This window comes from Lepus europaeus, chromosome 13 (assembly GCF_033115175.1).
Source record: "Lepus europaeus isolate LE1 chromosome 13, mLepTim1.pri, whole genome shotgun sequence".
Taxonomy (NCBI): domain Eukaryota; kingdom Metazoa; phylum Chordata; class Mammalia; order Lagomorpha; family Leporidae; genus Lepus; species Lepus europaeus.
The window spans coordinates 25488636-25508037 of record NC_084839.1 but is presented as its reverse complement, the minus strand read 5'-3'; the positions used below and the strand labels follow the sequence as shown (position 1 = coordinate 25508037).

The 19402-nt window shown below is 43.7% G+C and overlaps 1 protein-coding gene across 2 annotated transcripts in view; it reads right to left on the bottom strand.

Annotated features, from left to right (window-relative positions):
* The window catches only part of PPP1CB (protein phosphatase 1 catalytic subunit beta), a 54521-nt gene extending 35323 nt beyond the window's left edge, over positions 1 to 19198 (bottom strand). The window contains exons 1-2 of one of the 2 annotated variants that reach the window (XM_062209188.1): positions 19146 to 19198; positions 18778 to 18908 (exon numbers count right to left, since the gene is read on the bottom strand). In XM_062209188.1, the coding sequence (XP_062065172.1) occupies positions 18778 to 18829 (52 nt within the window). In that variant the 5' untranslated portion in view covers positions 18830 to 18908; positions 19146 to 19198. Of the gene's footprint in view, positions 1 to 18777; positions 18960 to 19145 lie in introns of those variants that run through there. The other variant, XM_062209187.1, reaches the window with a different exon arrangement.
* Positions 19199 to 19402: the final 204 nt, after the last annotated feature.

Below are 19402 nucleotides of genomic sequence, written 5' to 3'. Positions count from 1 at the left end.
AGTGCTGTGGCGCAGTGGGTTAAAGCTCTGGCCTGAAGCGCCAGCATCCTATATGGGCGCCAGTTCGAGTTCCGGCTGCTCCTTTTCTGATCCAGCTCTCTGCTATGGCCTCGGAAAGCAGCAGAGGATGGCCCAAGTCCTTGGGCCCATGCATTCACGTGGGAGACCCAGAAGAAGCTCCTGGCTCCTGGCTTCAGTCTAGCCCAGCCTTGGCTGCTGTGGCCATCTGGGGAGTAAACCAGCGGATGGAAGACCTCTCTGTCTCTACCTCTCTCTGTAACTCTGTCTTTTGAATAAATAAAATAAATCTTAAAAAAAAAAAAAAAAGGTCAACCTGGGATTATGCATTACATTTATTTGTCCCATCTCTTGTCTACTTTATCCTTCCTGATATTGGTAATTTATTTTCTATTGTTTACATTATCAGTTTTTCTAGAGGTTTACCAATTATTAACCTTTCATGATTTCATTTAAAAAACCATGTGAGTACTTCAAAAAGTTCATGGAAATGGAATTAAAAGGTAAATTTATTTTGGTGCCAAAATTTTAAAATCCATGCACATCTGCTCTTTATTTGATTTTTGTACTTTAATATTCTATTGTTTCAAAACAGAGCTTAAAGTTCAGTGTTGGTCTGTTGGTTCACCCCCCAAATGGCCACTACGGCCGGAGCTACGGGGATCTGAAGCCAGGAGCCACATTCCTCCTCCTGGTCTCCCATGCAGGCACAGGGCCCAAGCACTTGGGCCATTCTCCACTGCCTTCCTGGGCCACAGCAGAGAGCTGGACTGGAAGAGGAGCAACCAGGGCTAGTACCTGGTGCCCCAACCAGGACTAGAACCTGGGGTGCTGGCGCCGCAGGCGGAGGATTAGCCAAGTGAGCCACGGCACCGGCCCCATTTTTTTTTTTTTTTCTAAAGACATATAAAGCTAAACACTCTAAGCACTGTTTTTAGCTGCAATTGCACGTTTTTACATGTATTTTCATTATCCTTCAGTTGAAAATACTTTATAATTTTTGTTGCTAGTTCTTCTTTGGTTCATAAAAGATCTAAAATAAATGATGATTAATTTCCAACTGAGGATTTCCAGTTCTGTTTTCAACTTCTAGTTTATTACCACTGAAGTCAATAAATCTGATTTCCTTTCTTCCAAATGTACTGAAGTTTGCTTTATGGTAGCATATAGTATATTTTTATAAATGTTCCATATATTTTAAAGATAATTTATTTGAAAGGCAGAGTGACAGAGGGAGAGAGATGTTCCATCTGCTGGTTTACTACCCAAATGGCTGCAACAGTCAGGTCTGGCTGATAGAAGCCAGGAGCCAGGAACTTCATCCAGGTCCTCCACATAGGTGACAGAGTTCCAGGCAGTTACATACCTTCCTGTTGAATTTGTCCTCTTGGCATTATATAATGCCTTTCTTTATCTCTAGTGATACTTCCTGCCTTACAGCTTTTCCCAACATAAATACAGTCAACTCAAGTTTCACTTGCTTGATGGGGCCTGATTCATTCTTCCTTGTTTTACTTCTCTATGTCTTCAAACTTAAAACAAGTTCCTTGCAAATGTTATACGGTTAGGTCCTCTGAGCTTTGTGTAATTTCAGTGTTTGATCTTTTTGCATTTACTTTAATTACTAACCAGGTTGACTGCAAGTCTATCATTCTGTCACTTGTTTCCCTAATCTTTATTTCTCTTTTCTTCCATTTTTGAGTAATCAGTTTTTATTATTCTTCCATTTTCTCCTATCTTAGCTTTATTCTTTTATTTTTTCACTTAGTAATAATTCTAGAGACTGCAAATGTTCTTTTGACTTATTACTACTCTCCAGCCTTTTGTTCTACCACTGCATACACTGTTGCCACACATTTTAAACCCCATAGGCCAAAATTATTTTTCTTTTATTTGAAAGAAAGACAGAAATCTTCCATTTGCTAGTTCACTCCTCAAATCCCTGCCTTATTTGGGGCTGAGCCAGGGTGAAGCCAGGAGGCAAGAACTCCATTTGGGTCTCCCATGTTCATGGCAGGAACCCAGCAACTTGAAAAATCATCTGTTGCCTCTGCAGGATGCCACAGGAAGCTGGATCAGAAGTGGAGTAGCCAAGACTTGAACCTGGCACTTTGATATGGGAAGTGCTGGTGGCACAAGCAGGAACTTAAGTAGCTGCACCAAAATTCCACCCCCTATTTTAAACAGAATTAACTGATATTTACTCACATTTACCATTTCTTTCTGCAGTTCTCTGCTTTTATCTGGCATCATTTTCTTTCAACATGAATAACTTCCTTTAGTATTTTCTAGTGCCCATCTATTAGCAATAAATTTTCTCAGTTTTAATTTGGCTTTACTTTTGAAGAATATGCTCACTGGATTTAAAATTTGTGTGTGTATGTGTCTTTTTTTTCCTCTTTCTTCCCGGGCTTTATAGGTTCTGGCTTCTGTGGTTTCAGGTGACAGATAACCATTATTCCTACTGTTCCCTGACAGTAATAACCTCTTTCCTCTGGAAGCTTTAAGAGTTTATCTTTCGGGGCCAGTGCTGGAGTATAGTAAGTTAATCCTCTGCCTGTGGCGCCAGCAGCCCATATGGGAAGAAAAAAAGCACATATGTGATTACTGGGTACACACTAGAAACGTAGGTGATTACATAAAGAATTTTGAAGAATACCTTGGCAAGGATTATAACCATGGGCTTAAATCCCATTATTTTACCTGACTTACACAATTTTGGTAGGAGCCCCAAGGTTTTCTTACTTCTAGTAAGATTATCATTCTACACAACCATGTTTACTTCAGAAAGGTGGAAAAATTACACCTCATTTCAGCAAACTAAGGTCTGCAGGTCAAATCTGGTCTAAGACCAGCATTTGCATGGCTTGTGACCTAAGAATGATTTCTACATTTCTTTCAATGACTGTGGGAAAACAATAGGAAATAAGAACAATACTTTGTGACAAACAGAAACTGCTTGGAATTCAAATTTTAGTATCCATAAAGTTTTACTAAAATACAACTGCTCTCATTTGTTCACATATCATCATGGTTCACACTACAATAGCAGAGTTTCACAGATATGAGACACCAGGTTTGGTACTCTCACTGCTTCATATTACAATTACATCACAGCATCTTTTAAAAATATTATTTACTTATTTGAAAAAATCAGAGTTACAAAGTGGGAGAGGCAGAAGCAGAGAGAGAGGTCTTCCACCCACTGGTTCATTCCCAAAAATGGCTATAATGTCCAGGGCTGAGCCAAGCCAAAGCCAGAAGCCGGGAGCTTCTTCCAGGTCTCCGACCTGGTTGGAGGGGCCCATGCACTTGGGTCATCTTCTGCAGAGAGATGGATTGGAGGTAGAGCATCTGGGACTCAAATTGGTACCTACATGGGATGTTGGTGTTGCAGGCAGTGGCTTTACCTGCTACACCACTGTGCTGGCCCCTGTCACAGCATCTTGAACAGTATGTTATCGCTGTACTGCGATTTTTTTATTTTACTTTTATTATCAGTGCATACTCATCATATGAAAGAAAAGTAGGCTCTGAATGTTGTACTTCGAAGACATTATACTGTGTGGATTATCTTCTTATTAATCAGGTGGCTTGGCATTGTATTTATTACGTAATGACATCATAGCATGCCAAAACAACAGAATTTATGTTATTACCAGTCTAAGTAGTTATCCTAATATTCCCAATTCACAGAAAAGCAACAGTAAAAAAATTCTGGGGGAAAAAAAAAAAACAAAACCAGTATATATCTCATCACAGAACCCTTCACACACAAAAAAGAGTCTGCAACTAAAGAAGTTTCCAACTAGCTTATTTGTTACCCAAGCGAGGTCAGTCACTTTACTGTGGGTGTTAAACCACTAGTAAATAAACTTTTAAAAAGACCATCAGGCTTTCTTAAAGAACAGTGCTTAAACAGTCAAGGACACTGGGAGCAATATCAACAGACAAAAAATAAGAAATGATTTTGAGTGCCTTTTCTTTCTTTCTTTCTTTTTTTTTTTTTTTAATTTTATTTGAACGACAAGTTACAGAGAGAGGTCTTCCATCCACTGGTTCACTCCCTAGATGGCCACAATGGCCGGAGCTGCACCGATCTGAAGCCAGGAGCCAGGAGCTTCTTCCGGGTCTCCCATGTGGGTGGACATAGGCCATCTTCTGTTTTCCCAGGCCACAGCAGAAAGCTGGATTGGAAGTAGAGCAGCCGAGACTCGAACCAGTGCCCATATGGGATGTCAGCGCTTCAGGCCAGGGTGTTAACCCACTGTGCCATGGCGCCAGCCCCTTGAGTGCCTTTTCTTGGCTTCTGCTTAGTTGGCCGATGTCATCAATCAATACTTGTAAGTTGTCAATCCTAAATCTGAGGTGACTAGAAAGCCAGGCTCTATGAATAGCCTGCGAGGAACAACTAAAGGCAAGAATATTTTCAAAGTAGCTGAGAGAAACTAACTTAATAGAACCTGATAGGAAACCTGCTAAGACATGTTATGTCTGATTACAGTAAACACGCAAGAGCAGAAAAAAATTAGTTGGACAATTCTACAAAGGCTGTAAAAAAGTGTAAGGTGTTTGAAGTCTATGGTGCAGTTATTCTGAGGGAAAGTTTATTAATTTATCATGTATTACTGAACTTTAATCTATCATGTATCAGTGAACTTTGCTCTCACAAACACTGACAGTTTTGTGAACACTTATCAATAATAGCACCGAATATCCTGACTTGCCTTACCACACAACAGTTTACTGGCTTAGCAGTGATAATTTTTTGTTTTGGCTTAATATCTATTTATTTCAAAGGCAGAGCAAGAGAGAGAGAGAGAGAGCACGCGCGAGCGAGAGAGCGAGCTTCCATTCATTGGTTCATTCCCCCAAAGGTCACAACAGCCAGCCCTGGGCCAGGCTGAAGTCAGAAGCCTACAACCGGCTGGCACCATGGCTCAACAGGCTAATCCTCTGCCTTGCGGCGCCGGCACACCGGGTTCTAGTCCCGGTCGGGGCACCGATCCTGTCCCGGTTGCCCCTCTTCCAGGCCAGCTCTCTGCTGTGGCCAGGGAGTGCAGTGGAGGATGGCCCAAGTCCTTGGGCCCTGCACCCCATGGGAGACCAGGAGAAGCACCTGGCTCCTGCCTTCGGATCAGCACGGTGCGCTGGCTGCAGCGCACCAGCCGCCGGCGGCCATTAAAGGGTGAACCAACGGCAAAAGGAAGACCTTTCTCTCTGTCTCTCTCTCACTGTCCACTCTGCCTGTCAAAAAAAAAGAAAAAAAAAGAAGCAGCAGCAGCCTAGAATCACACCTGGTCTCCCAAATGGGTGGCAGGGGCCAAACACTTGGACCATCCTCTTCTGCTAGACCTGGATAGGAAGTGTGGCAGTCAGGACGCCAATTGGCGCTCCAATACAGATAGATGGTGGCTTCACAAGCAGTGGTTAATCTGCTGCACCACAATAGCAGTCCCAGCAGTGATAACTTGTGATTTGTTTTTGAGCTCAGGGTTAATAACGAAATTTTACTGAATGAGAAGAAATTACTTTTTTCTTTATTTTTGACAGGCAGAGTGGACAGTGAGAGAGACAGAGAGAAAGGTCTTCCTTTTGCCATTGGTTCACCCTCCAATGGCCGCTGCGGCCGGCGCACCGTGCTGATCCCAAGGCAGGAGCCAGGTGCTTCTCCTGGTCTCCCATGCAGGTGCAGGGCCCAAGCACTTGGGCCATCTTCCACTGCACTCCCAGGTCATAGCAGAAAGCTGGCCTGGAAGAGGGGCAACCAGGACAGAATCCGGCGCCCCGACCAGGACTAGAACCCAGTGTGCCAGCACCGCAAGGCAGAGGATTAGCCTGTTGAGCCACGGCGCCGGCCAGAAATTACTCTTAATCATGACTACCAAACACAGAATCATTTTAAAACTAGATTTTGGGAGCTGGCGCTGTGGCGTGATGTGCCGGCATCCCATATGGGCGCTGGTTTGAGACCTGACTGCTCCACTTCCTGTCCAGCTCTCTCCTATGGCCTGGGAAAGCAGTAGAAGATGGCTCAAGTCCTTGGGACCCTACACCAGTGTGGGAGACCTGGAAGAAGCTCCTGGCTCCTGGCTTCGGATCAGTACAGCTCCGGCTGTTGCGGCCAATTGGGGAGTGAACCATTGGATGGAAGACCTCTCTCTCTCTGACTCTTTTCTCTCTGTTTAACTCTGACTTTCAAATAAATAAATAAATTAAAAAAAAAAAAAGAAACTAGATTTTTGGGGCAAATATGCTGTTTTTTAATGACGTCAACAATAAAAATAATCAGCCAAAACATTTTTTTGCAAAATATATAGTCATCTTATTTTGTTTGAATAACAAGCAAGCTACTTAATACTTATTTCCATGCTGTCAAAAGTTAAAACTAGTGAGGCTGGTACTGTGGTACAATGGATTAAGCCACCCCCCCTGCAACAACTACATCCTATCTCCCAAATCAGAGTGCCAGGTTCAAGTCCCTACTGCTCTGCTTCTGGTCCAGCTCCCTGCCAATGCAGCTGAGAAAGCAGCAGAAGATGGCCCAAGTTCTTTGGCCCTGCCAGTTACTGGGAGACCCAGATAAGAGTTCCAGGCTTATGGCTTCAGCCTGGACCAGCTTTGGCTGTTGTGTCTATCTGGGGAGTAAATCAGCAGATGGAAGATCTCTGTCTCCGTCACTTTTTTTTTTTTTAATTTATTTATTGGGGCTGGCGCTATGGCGCAGTGGGTTAACACCCTGGTCTGAAGCGCTGGTATCCCATATGGGCGCCAGTTCAAGTCCCAGCTACTCCACTTCCAATCCAGCTTTCTGCTATGGCCTGGGAAAGCAGGAGAAGATGGCCCAAGTCCTTGGGCCCCTGCACCTGCGTTGGAGACCCGGAAGAAGCTCTTGGCTCCTGGCTTCAGGTTGGCACAGCTCTGGCCGTTGCAGCCAATTGGGGAGTGAACTATTAGATAGAAGACCTCTCTCTGTGTGTGTAACTCTGCCTTTCAAATAAATAAATTTTTTTTAAAATAAAGATTTATTTATTTATTTGAAAGGCAGAGTTACAGAGAGGCAGAAGCAGAGAAAGAGAGGTCTTCCATTTGCTGGTTCACTTCCCAAATGGCTGCAATGGCCCAAGCTGAGCCGATCCAAAGCCAGGAACCAGGAGCTTCTTCCGGGTCTCTTATGCTGGTGCAGGGGCCCAAGGACTTGGGCCATCTTCTACTTTCACAGGCCACAGTAAAGAGCTAGATCTGTAAAATAGCTGGGATTCGAACCCCCACCCATATGGGACTCCTGCACTGCAGGCAGTGACTTCACCCACTACACCACAGTGCCAGTCCCTCCATCATTCTTTCAAATAAATAGAATAAACCTTAAAAACAAACAAACAAACTGAAACAAGCGAGATCTTCAGTCCTACACAAATCTGCAGCAAATTTCCAAACTCAAACTACAGCATTCTTCAGACAGCAACCTAAGTACAAAAGACACTTCCATATATCAAACTGATGAGACTGTGTATATGAGGGGCTTACACTCAAGTTTCTTTTTTTTTTTCTTTTTCTTTATTTTTTATTTTATTTTATTTTTTTATTTTTGACAGGCAGAGTGGACAGTGAGAGAGAGCGAGACAGAGAGAAAGGTCTTCCTTTGCCGTTGGTTCACCCTCCAATGGCCACCGTGGTAGCGCGCTGCGGCCGGCGCACCACGCTGATCCGATGGCAGGAGCCAGGTGCTTCTCCTGGTCTCCCATGGGGTGCAGGGCCCAAGCACTTGGGCCATCCTCCACTGCACTCCCTGGCCACAGCAGAGAGCTGGCCTGGAAGAGGGGCAACCGGGACAGGATCGGTGCCCCGACCGGGACTAGAACCCGGTGTGCCGGCGCCGCAAGGCGGAGGATTAGCCTAGTGAGCCGCGGCGCCGGCCACTTACACTCAAGTTTCTATAGAAAGTTACTACTCTGCCATGCTTCAGGTAAATATCAAGAGAATTTTATAAATGCTTTAATACAATCAACTAAAATCACACGCTTCTGAACGGACGTTAGTACCTGGCAGTACCTGTATGTTTGAAGACATTTTCCAAGATGAAATACATAAAATCTCATTACAGATCAGCATCAGATGATCAACTGCAATCAATTTTGATGGTAGAGAACACTAACTTTAAACCTCAATTAGGCAAAATGGTAAGAATCTCTTTCCTCTCATGATTGAAAGAACTGTACACAATTTCGAATTTTTACTTGTGTAAAAATTTTTCCAATGTAGGTTTCTTTTAAACTTACCATTAGTAATTTATATATGTATATATGTCTATGTATGTGTCCCGTATTTTATCTTTTATTAACCATGTATTTTTTCCAGTAAGTTTATAATTGCTTTCTGTAAAGGAGAAAAGATGAAAGAAAAAGAACATGTTCTACCAATTATACATGTCTGTTACAGGAACTCTTAATTATATTTATTAATCATCGGAATTTTCTTATTTAAAAAAAAATTTATTTGAAAGGCAGAGTTACAGAGAAAGAGGCAGAGAGAGATCTTCCATCTGCTGGTTCACTCCCAACGGCCACAATGGCCAGGCTGAAGCCAGAAGCTAGGAACTCGATCTGGATCTCCCAAGTGAATGGCAGGATCGCAAGCACTTGGGCCATCTTCTGCTTTCCCAGGTGCAGTGGCAAGGAGCTACAGCAGAAGTGGAGCAGCTGGGGCTTGAACAGGCCGCCATAGAGGATGCTGGTGTTGCGGGTGCCAGAACAACCATTGATATTTTCACTCTCATTCTACATCCTCCACCCTAAGATTCACTCAATGTTATATACTAATTATATACTAATTAATGGCAATGTTAAATGTAATTTCCTAAATTATTTCCTGGCAATTTTTTCCCCATATTTAACACAAACTCTGCCTTTAAGGAAAAGAAAAGAGCAAAAATGAAAACTCACAGTCGTAACAACTGACTAAAATGGGCATTTCTGGATTTAGGTAGCTGCCATACTTTAAACTGATAGGAACTGATTCATATGGATTCAAACCCACAGATGGCCCTGAGGGATTCTGTATCATACTTCAAATTGTGACACTTTTATCTACATGGGTATTTTTCTGTGAAGGCCTGTGGCCTTCTCAAATTCTCAAAGGGGTCTGTGGCTCACGGTAAGTAGTAAATCTTTCCAGGTGCACTAGCAAACAAACAGTCACTTATAATGAGAAAAGAAGAAAGTGACAGATACTTTTCAGGAACAGAACAAAGAGTGCTCTAATCCAACAGTTCTCAAAGTATAAGCTTCTTGTTCACTGTGTTGACATCTCACTGACAGTGCAAAAGCAATGGTGGGTAAAACTGTTGGTGCCTTAAAACAGTGAGTCAATGGCACCCAAATGTCCTGGAAGTCACTAAGCTGTGCACTGCAACCACACACCTGAAGTTATCACATATAATCCATTTTATTAAATCTCAACCCTTGACTAAGACATCTTTTTAATATCCCATGTGACTGAATGGAAAGTACCCATAAAGCACTTTTGCTGCATACCAAAGTAGAATGGCTGTCTTAAAGAAGAGTACTTTTCTGTTTAATTTCAAGCTGATCTAGCAATCTCCCACAAATACCTTCTTACCGGAAAGCACAATTTATAAACTATGGTTGTTCCTATTTAATCAACAGACACATCGAAAAGTAGCCAACTGAGTCTGTCCTTTCAAGGAAAACAACTGACAGTATCTGTTGCCAATGATAAAGTTTTCAAGTGAAAATTAAAATTTGGGAAACCTTGTATTCAGAACCACAAATCTGATAGCTCCTCAATACTCAAGGATTCTTTGAAGAGATCATGATATAATACTAACAATGTGATTGGGGTAAGGGTGGTGGTGGGGGGGAAACTCAGCTACTGTGTAGTAAAAACACCACACAGTTCAGCTGAACCAGTATTTTCCAAATGACTAATGCATGTTCCAAAGTCATGAGTAAGATCCATTTAGAGTACAAGACAGAGCAATGGGTTTTAAGAGAACAACAAAAAATTTCAGATATAATTTCAGATTACACAGTGCAAGTAGCCTTTAAAAACTTACCACTCACTGATTTTTGGCATAATATTCAGAGAATATTCACAATTAGCTAAAGAGACTATGAAAATACATCTTCCTTTCCCAACTGTTTATATGAATATAGATTTTCTTCAATACTGAAGCAAAGTAGAGATGAGAATTCAATTGCTTTCTAACAAAGACATTAAAAAGATTAGCCTAAATGTAAAACAATGATGCACTCTTCTCATCAATTTTGTATAGAAAGTTTTTTCATAAAAACATCATGCTAAAATGTAATAGTGAAGTTGCTTTAAATCAGCTAAGGACTTCTAAGCATAGATTTGAGTCTAAGCTGCTCTGCTTCTGATCCAGCTCTTTGCTAATGCCAGTGGGAAAGCAGCTCAAGATGGCCCAAGTACCTAGGCCCTTGCAACCCACATGGGAGGCCTGGATGGAGTTCCAGGATCCTGGCTTCAGCCTGGGTCCACCCCATCCATTGCAGTCATTTGGGGAGTGAACCAGCACAACTCAATCTCAACTCTGCTTTTCAAGTAAGTTAAAAAAAAAAAAGCTACCACAATTTGGGACATGCTCAATCGGACTTGCCCCAAATGACGGAGTTAGAAATGTGCCAGGGGATTCCAATACAATCCCATCAAGGTGGCATATACCAATGCCATCTCACTAGTCCAAGTGATCAATTTCAGTTCACAATTGATCACTCTGATAGGTCTAAGAGTCAATGGGATCACACAAACAAGACAAGTGTCTGCTAATACTAATTGATAGAATAAAAAAGGGAGAGAATGATCCAGCATGGGAAGTGGGAGACACAGCAGACTCATAGAATGGCAGATGTCCTAAATAGCACTCTGGCCTCAGAATCAGCCCTCAAGGCATTCGGATCTGGCTGAAGAGCCCATGAGAGTATTTTAGGCATGGAAAGCCAAGACACTCTGGGGAAAAAAAAAAAAAAAAACAAAAACACAAACCTAAATGAAAGATCTCAGCAAGTGAGATCCCAGTGGAAAGAATGGAGCCATCAAAGAAGGAGGTACCTTTCTCTGAAGGGAGGAGAGAACTTCCACTTTGACTATGACCCTGTCAGAATAAGATCGAAGTTGGCGAACCCTAAAGGTTTCCATAGCCTCGATGACTAGAGCCTAGGGAGATTACTGACGCCATAAACAAGAGTGTCAAATTGTTAAATCAACATCAGGAGTCATTGTGTAGTTACGTCTCATGTGGGATCTGTCCTTAATGGGTTGTCCAATGTGAAGTAATGCTATAACTAGTACTGAAACAGTATTTTTACACTGTGTTTCTGTGTGGGTGCAAACTGATGAAATTCTTATTTAGTATATACTGAATGGATCTTCTGTATATAAAGATAATTGAAAATGAAAAAAAAAAACTTGGTGTTAAATTGTAAACTGCATAGAAAATTAATCAATTTTTAAAAAAATATCATGTAGGATCTCTGTCCTTAATGTGCTGTACGTTGTGATTTAATACTATAACTAGTACTCCAACAGTATTTTTCACTTTGTGTTGCTATGTGAGGGCAAACTGTTGACATCTTTACTTAATACATACTAAACTGATCTTCTGTATATAGAGAATTGAAAATGAATGTTGGCCGGCGCCTTGGCTTAACAGGCTAATCCTCCGCCTTGCGGCGCCGGCACACTGGGTTCTAGTCCCTGTCAGGGCGCCGGATTCTATCCCGATTGCCCCTCTTCCAGGCCAGCTCTCTGCTATGGCCCAGGAAGGCAGTGGAGGATGGCCCAAGTGCTTTGGCCCTGCACCCGCATGGGAGACCAGGAGAAGCACCTGGCTCCTGGCTTCGGATCAGCGTGATGCGCCGGCCGCAGCGGCCATTGGAGGGTGAACCAATGGCAAAAAGGAAGACCTTTCTCTCTGTCTCTCTCTCTCACTATCCACTCTGTCAAAAAAAAAAAAAAAAAAAAAAAAAAAAGAATGTTGATATGAATGGAAGGGGAGAGGGAGCGGGAAAGGGGAGGGTTGCGGGTGGGAGGGAAGTTATGGGGGGGAGGGGAGCCATTGTAATCCATAAGCTGTACTTTGGAAATTTATATTCATTAAATAAAAGCTTTAAAAAAAAATAGGAAGACAAAAAAAAGCTAAGAAATTTTAGAATTCTCATTTTCAATTTCTAACACAGTATTTATAAGTATCCCATAAGTAAAAGTTTGTGTCCTCAATTATTCTAAAAAATGTGAGAAAGTTGTGTGTAAATGGCCTCCACACTCAAAGCCTGAGATCCACTATCCTAGTTCATAGCCAAAAGAAAAGCATATGACAGATCTCCCAGAATCACTTTTCACCACTTTATTCTGACTAGAAATACCTCCTAGCAGGCTGGCTCTGTGGCGCAATAGGTTAATCCTCTGCCTGGGGCGCCGGCATCCCATATGGGCACCAGTTCTAGTCCTGGCTGTTCCTCTTCTGATCCAGCTCTCTGCTGTGGCCTAGGAAAGCAGTAGAAGATGGCCCACGTGTTTGGGCCCCTGCACCCACATGGGAGACCTGGAAGAAGCTCCTGGTTCTTGGCTACAGAGCGGCTCGGCTCCAGCTGTTGTGGCCATTTGGGAGTTGACCCAGCGGATGGAAGACCTCTCTGACTCTCCCTCTCACTGTAACTCTACCTCTCAAATAAATAAAATCTTAAAAAAAAAAAAAAAAAAAAAAGACATTTGAATATGTAGAACTGTCTTAAAAAAAGAAATATCTGCTAGCACCAACATTATATGTATGTCAAACAATAAAGTCTGGATAATGGAAAAACAACAGAAATTTTAAAATATACATAGATATGAGAATGCTGACTGTATACAATAGGAAGTACAGGACACAGTATCTGTCCGGTACCCACAAGGACAGGCCTGCTCAAAAAATTAGCATGGGCAGGCAGACATTTGATCTAGTGATCAAGATGCCTGCACCCCATACTGGAGTGCCTGATTTGATAATTGGCTCCTGGCTCCAGCTTCCTGCTCATGCAGACCATGGAAGGCAGCAGTGATGGCTCAAGCAATTGAGTCCCCGCCACCCATGTGGAAAACCTGGACTGAGTTCCCAGCCCCCACCACTGGCATAGGGTCATTGTGGGCATTTGGGGAAACAAACAAGTGGAAGGCAGCTTTGTGTGTGTCTCTCTGCCTCTCATTTGAAAAAGAGAGGGGAAGGCCCACCTATACCAAGGACCGATTTTTTCCACCAAACCAGGAAAAGGCTAGCTACTGGTTATTTATCCTTAAGTAACTTCAAGATGAATTTAATTTCAATCTTCTAATTGCAGAATAAGACTCTGTCTTCAAAAATATGTTCATCTTTTCAATCAGATGGAAAGTCCCTGCTGTTGGATATATTTCAGAGGATGCGGTGTAAAAAAATTACATTTCACCTATTAATAACCACAACTTCAGAGGTAATCTGATACAATCTTGGAAGTTAAAGTGCGTGCATGTGTGTGTGTGTGTGTGTGTGTGAGAGAGAGAGAGAGAGAGAGAGAGAGAGAGAGAGGGAGAGAGAAGGGGCTACAGGAAGAAGAGCTGTGACCTTGATCTTGTTCTCCCTTCGTCTCACTATCCTCCATATTTCCAGGAAGAGTAATCACTGAACTGGCTATTCACAGTTATTAGAACACTGCTCACTGCCTGAGGGTATAAATTTGGAGCAAACCAAAAACTCACTCAGGAGGCTCCCTTGGGAGTCCCCATCCACCAACACATCACCACAAAGCCTACTGACGTTTACAAATCATTGCTTTCTTTTACCTTCCTACATCTCAAGACTTCCAGAATACTCTTGTTTCAGAAATACATAAACAGGATTTCAATCAATATTTCCAACTATCCTGACATTCCTAAACACCAATATTATTTTACCTCTGTTACAACATTGGAATGCACAAATCTGTTAAATGATAAATATGGATAATAAAAGCATGAGAAAAAACTATGCATGCAATTTACTATCTTCATCACTAATTCTAAAGATAACTCTATATATCCAGACTCAAATTTAAATTTCTAAATCCCAATGAATTCTTTTCTTGGATTTAAACATGTAACAGAAAAGCTCCAGTTCTGCATTCAAACAATCAAACAAAAACATCTCTGAAGTTTCCCTCACACGGCTGGAACTAATTAAGGAGGGACCCTCCCCCACCCAGTTCTGATTAGCCAAAAAATATGCTTCCTCCAGCCTCTGGTGGAGAAGCATCAATAGAGGAGAAGACCCTTCAGGCGACCTCCCCTCTGGCCCCACTTGCTCTTTTCTAACGGGTCTGGCCCTTGGATCTGTACCAACATTGTTCCTGTGGAAGTTGAGGCTGCCAGGAACAACTAGCACTTCCTTCAAACTGCCTAACCTCTAGATGGCCGGGCTATAATCGAACAGTTTAATCAGTTCTCAAAAGGCTAAAGAGAGTTACTATATGATCCAGCAATTTCACTCCCATATATATTCTCTCTCTGGAATAAAAAACATAGTCCACACAAAAACTTAAATACAAAGGTTGAGACCAGCACTACTTACAACAGCCAAAAAGGGAAAACAATTCAAATATTCGTTAATTGATGGACACATTAAAAATGTGGTAAATACATACCATGGGATATTACACAGCCACACACACACAAAAATGAAGTGCATGTTACAACATGTACAAACCCGGAAACACAGAAAAACAGTGACAAACACCACACACTGCACAATTTCATTTATGTGAAAAGCAGCGGCAAATCTACAGCAACAAAACAGAATAATGGCTGCCTTAGTTAGGGTTGGAGGGAAGGGAAAAGGGGAGTGCCTGCTACTGAAAACAGGACTTTTTGAGGTGCAAGTATGAGAAAGAGAGGGGCAGAGAAAATGTTCTAAGTTGACTGTGGTGATGGCGGCAGAGCTTTGTGGCTACACTTAAAAAAACACTGAATCACACACACACTTCAAATAGGTAAACTGCGTGGTATGTACATTACACAGCAATAAAGCTGTCATTGAAGAAGGGGGGGTGGATTCACTGGCCTTATTAATTCAGTTCATTTTTCAGGTGCGTTCCTTCATTTTTAACCTTCAAAAGGACACAAAAGAGGAAAATTTCCTATTTGCTTGGTCAATCTAACCAAATTTTAAAGAGTACATGGTCCACAAGTAGGGAAAGGGAAAGCTCACTAAGTTATTAGAGCAGTTCACAAACTCAATCATCTGACAGGTCAAAATCAAGTGAAAAATGGATTACTAAAATAAGTACACATTCTAAGATTTTCATAAAGCCATTAGTGGCCCCAAAACAAACCTGATCACACTCTGTCATGGGAGTTTATACAATGCTAATATTCTATTACCCTTTGTGACAAAAAAGGACAACCAAAGAAAACTGCTCTATCACACAAATAGCTTTTGAGATATTTCTCAAGGTATTTCAATGACAAAGGGAAACGTTCACGATGAAAAATTAAAGCTATGCAAGGAATATTTTAATTCTACAAAGTATGTGAACACAAAAATGTCAAAATTTCATCAGTGCAATTATGGGAGTTTTTTTTTTATACTTCTCTATATCACAAGGTTTCTACAATAAGAATATCTTACTTTTATAATCAGAAAAAAGCAAAGGCTAAACACAGTTCATATGAATTACCAAATATATGATACATAATAACTACACATTATTATCAACTGGCACAGCAGTTTTTAAATATTTGGATCAAGTCTATGACTGGGAACAGGGCTGACACTAGAACATATATTGGAAGAGTATACATAATCCAAACAATGCTCAAATTATTTTACATTAAATAATAGCATAAATTGTCCTAAAAGCTCTTCAAAAATACAAATAAAACAGCAATGATATGCCCACCTAAAAAAGAAACACACAAAACAACTCATACAATGTAGCTACTAAAAGCATGTATAAGCTGATTGGCAATATGATATGGGAAAAAGAATCAGGAGTACAGGGTCGAGCCACAAAAGAGATCAGGTCTTGCTGAATTCCGTCCCCCCCCCCCCCCCCCAAGTTTAACTGGCAGGTAAAACGATCCTGTTTTGAAGCGCACATGGTTGTGAAGTGGCCACATCTAACGAATAAATGCAACAGAGTTACCATTTCTGTGAGGGCAGCATGTATCTTCTTTTTTTTTTAATTTTTTTTATTTTTGACAGGCAGAGTGGATAGTGAGAGAGAGACAGAGAGAAAGGTCTTCCTTTTTGCCGTTGGTTCACCCTCCAATGGCCACTGCGGCCGGCGCATCACGCTGATCCGAAGCCAGGAGCCAGGTGCTTCTCCTGGTCTCCCATGTGGGTGCAGGGCCAAAGCACTTGGGCCATCCTCCACTGCCTTCCCGGGCCATAGCAGGGAGCTGGCCTGGAAGAGGGGCAATCGGGATAGAATCCGGCGCCCCAACCGGGACTAGAACCGGGTGTGCCGGCGCCGCAAGGCGGAGGATTAGCCTGTTAAGCCACGGCACCGGCCCATGTATCTTCTTCACATTTTTCAAGAATACAGTATATCACCCTTAGCTAAACAGTTACTTTGCTGTACAATGAATTATTTGAAATTTATTCCTCCTGACTATAATTATGTATCCTTTGCTGGCAAAATCCCGACTTGCAATTTTAATTAAATGAAAAAAAAATCCCACAAAAAATCATAGCTGTTCTGCTAGGCAGCTTTATAAAATAACATCACTTAAATTTGAGTTAAATTTAATTGCAGGTAAATAACACTGAAATGCAAGGCCAAGAAGGACTTTCCTTGAAGACTAAAAATTCGAACTCTGCCGTGGGTAAGTTATTGAACAAGACTAGACTGAGGAAGAACCAGGAATATTTAAGATCCCAGGGAGGCACTGCTGAACTCAATCTACTTCCTCAAGGTTCAGAAGTAATGACACTCTTGACTGACACAGAGTGTGCTGAATTGAGAAACCGACAGGAGGCAGGAAAAGGCCCGAGAGCCACTGGCTTCACTCGGAACTCCTCAACTGTCTTATCTTTGCATTCCTGGTGACTGGCAGCGGGGTCAGCAAACACCTACCAAAGTGAAAGAAGAAAACACGACTGGACTAGAATTCTTCCCAAAAAAAGCAAAAAACTGTCCAAAAACTTCAACTAAAATGTAGTCGGAATTTACAAAACAACTTTCCCCAGCATCCTCTTCTCCCGCAACGTTGAACAATCTACAAGTGGGTTCTTGTGATATGTAATCATAAAAACAAAACACATTGCATCTGACTTAAAATATTCCAGCCAGAACATTTAAAAAGCACCCGAAATCTACTGTGTAGTATGCCTAGAAAGCACATCAACATATGCAAAACAAAATCTGAACGTGCGACACAAATATCATTTTAAAAATGTAGAAATTTACAAGCTAAGTTTAAAATACATAAAAAATAATGGTGGCAGGCCCACTATTTTCCCCAAGATTTAACAAATAGAAAATTTTAATAACTATGATTTTCTAATGGAGAAAATTCACAATTACAGAAACATAATTTTTTTCAAAGCCCTGGTCAAGATGTTCACATCTGTTACAAGACCACAGACTCCCAGGCGGCGAATGCGACGTCAGCACCAGGGGCAGCCCAGGAACGACGCGACCAGTGAAGAACAGGTAAGGAAGACTTCTGCCGAAATGTTGGCTCCCATGCTGGAAGGCTCTCCCGGCTGCAGCAAGTCCACTGTATTTAGCGACCCAACAGGTACACTCAGAACTGATGTTTCAGATAGCAACGCCGCGGAAGCAGGAACAGGAACTGATCCTCCCTCACCCCAATCACACAATCTGCTGATTTTCCAAAATAAGTACACTACACTGCTTCCTCGTAGTAAACAATTACCTTCAGGTAATCGCAACAATAGTAGCAGCGCGCATGCAATCCTTAACACGGTGTCGGACACGGGTACTCTCAATTGTTAAAAGGCGTAAATTTCTCCCCACACACCAAACAATTGGTGTCGACACACATTTTAGGGTAAAGGGACGGCGTTGGACGTCGACCGATATCCCGCAATGAATCAGTCCATCCAACTCCCGGCCGCCACCTCTTCCCCTCCTCACCAGCACCACAAAACCACTCCAAATAAAAAGACGAGGGCTCAGAGACCTCAAACGCTGCGAGGATCTGAGCGGCTTTGCAACAGCCCTGTCCGAAGTTTGTGCAGAACCTACTAAAAATCCTAAACCCAGACGCCTACCTCTTCAGCAAACGCCATCCACGTATTTCCTATTTCTTACGGGCATCTTCAAGCCGACCCAAGATTTGGTTATCCTACCCCTTTCTGCTCGCCTCATAATGAATACTAAGTAAACTGTGGCTAATTTTGTCCTCAAAGGCTTAGGAGAGCCTGCTCCAGGACATCGTGTGGAAATGTAGAGCAGATCAAACAGTCCAGCCGAATGGGCTTTTTTCAAAAAATAATAAAAAATAAAATAAAACGCACTCCCGCAACAGCAGTCGGCGGCGGCCAAGGGCAATGCACAAAGAGCGCCGAGGAGACGCGCACCTGTCCAGGACACAGCAGGCCGGCGCAGGCATCCTCGCCCGGGCCCCTCGCGGAGGCCGCCTCCCGCACGCCGGCCCCACTCGCCGGGAGCCCGCCGCCCGCGCCCACCGGCCGCCCGCCCCCTCCTCGGCGCCCGGGGGCCGCCCCGGGCGGGCGGGGGTCGCCGGCGCCCGCGCCCGACTCACCCTCCAGCAGGCGGGTGATGAGGCTGTCCACGTTCAGCTCCCCGTCCGCCATCTTGTCGGCTCCAGACGCTCCTTCCCCGCAGCGGGAACAAGGGCTCGGCGGCGGCGGCGGCGGCTCGGCGTTCTCTCACCTACGAGTCACGCGGCGTTTCGACCCCGGCTGCGGCTCCCCCAGGTCCCGGGCCCTCCCCCCACCCCGCCCCGCCGAGGAGCGGGAGCGCGCGCACACTCGGAGGGACCCACACCAAATAAATCAATAAACAAGCGAGGCCCCCACGAACCGGGCCGCGTCAGACCCCGGCCGCCGCCACCACCTCCTCCTCCTCCACCTCCTCCTCCTCGGCACCGCCCAGCTCCGCAAAGCTCACCAGCGCCGCCGACGGCCCCACCCGCAGCGCCACTCACTCGGCACGGCCCCTGCCCGCCGCCGCGCCACGCAGCCCTTTGCGCAGGCGCACCGCGCGCTCCCTGGCGCGTCCTCTCCGGCGCCCCCCGCCGCGCCGCACCGGCCTCCGCGCAGGCGCGCTGGGCGCCGTTCTCCCGCCGCCGCCCTCGCGCAGGTGCCGGGTCCTGCCTCTCGGCGCGCACTGCGCCGACTCCCCACGGCGGCGCAGGCGCCCGGGAG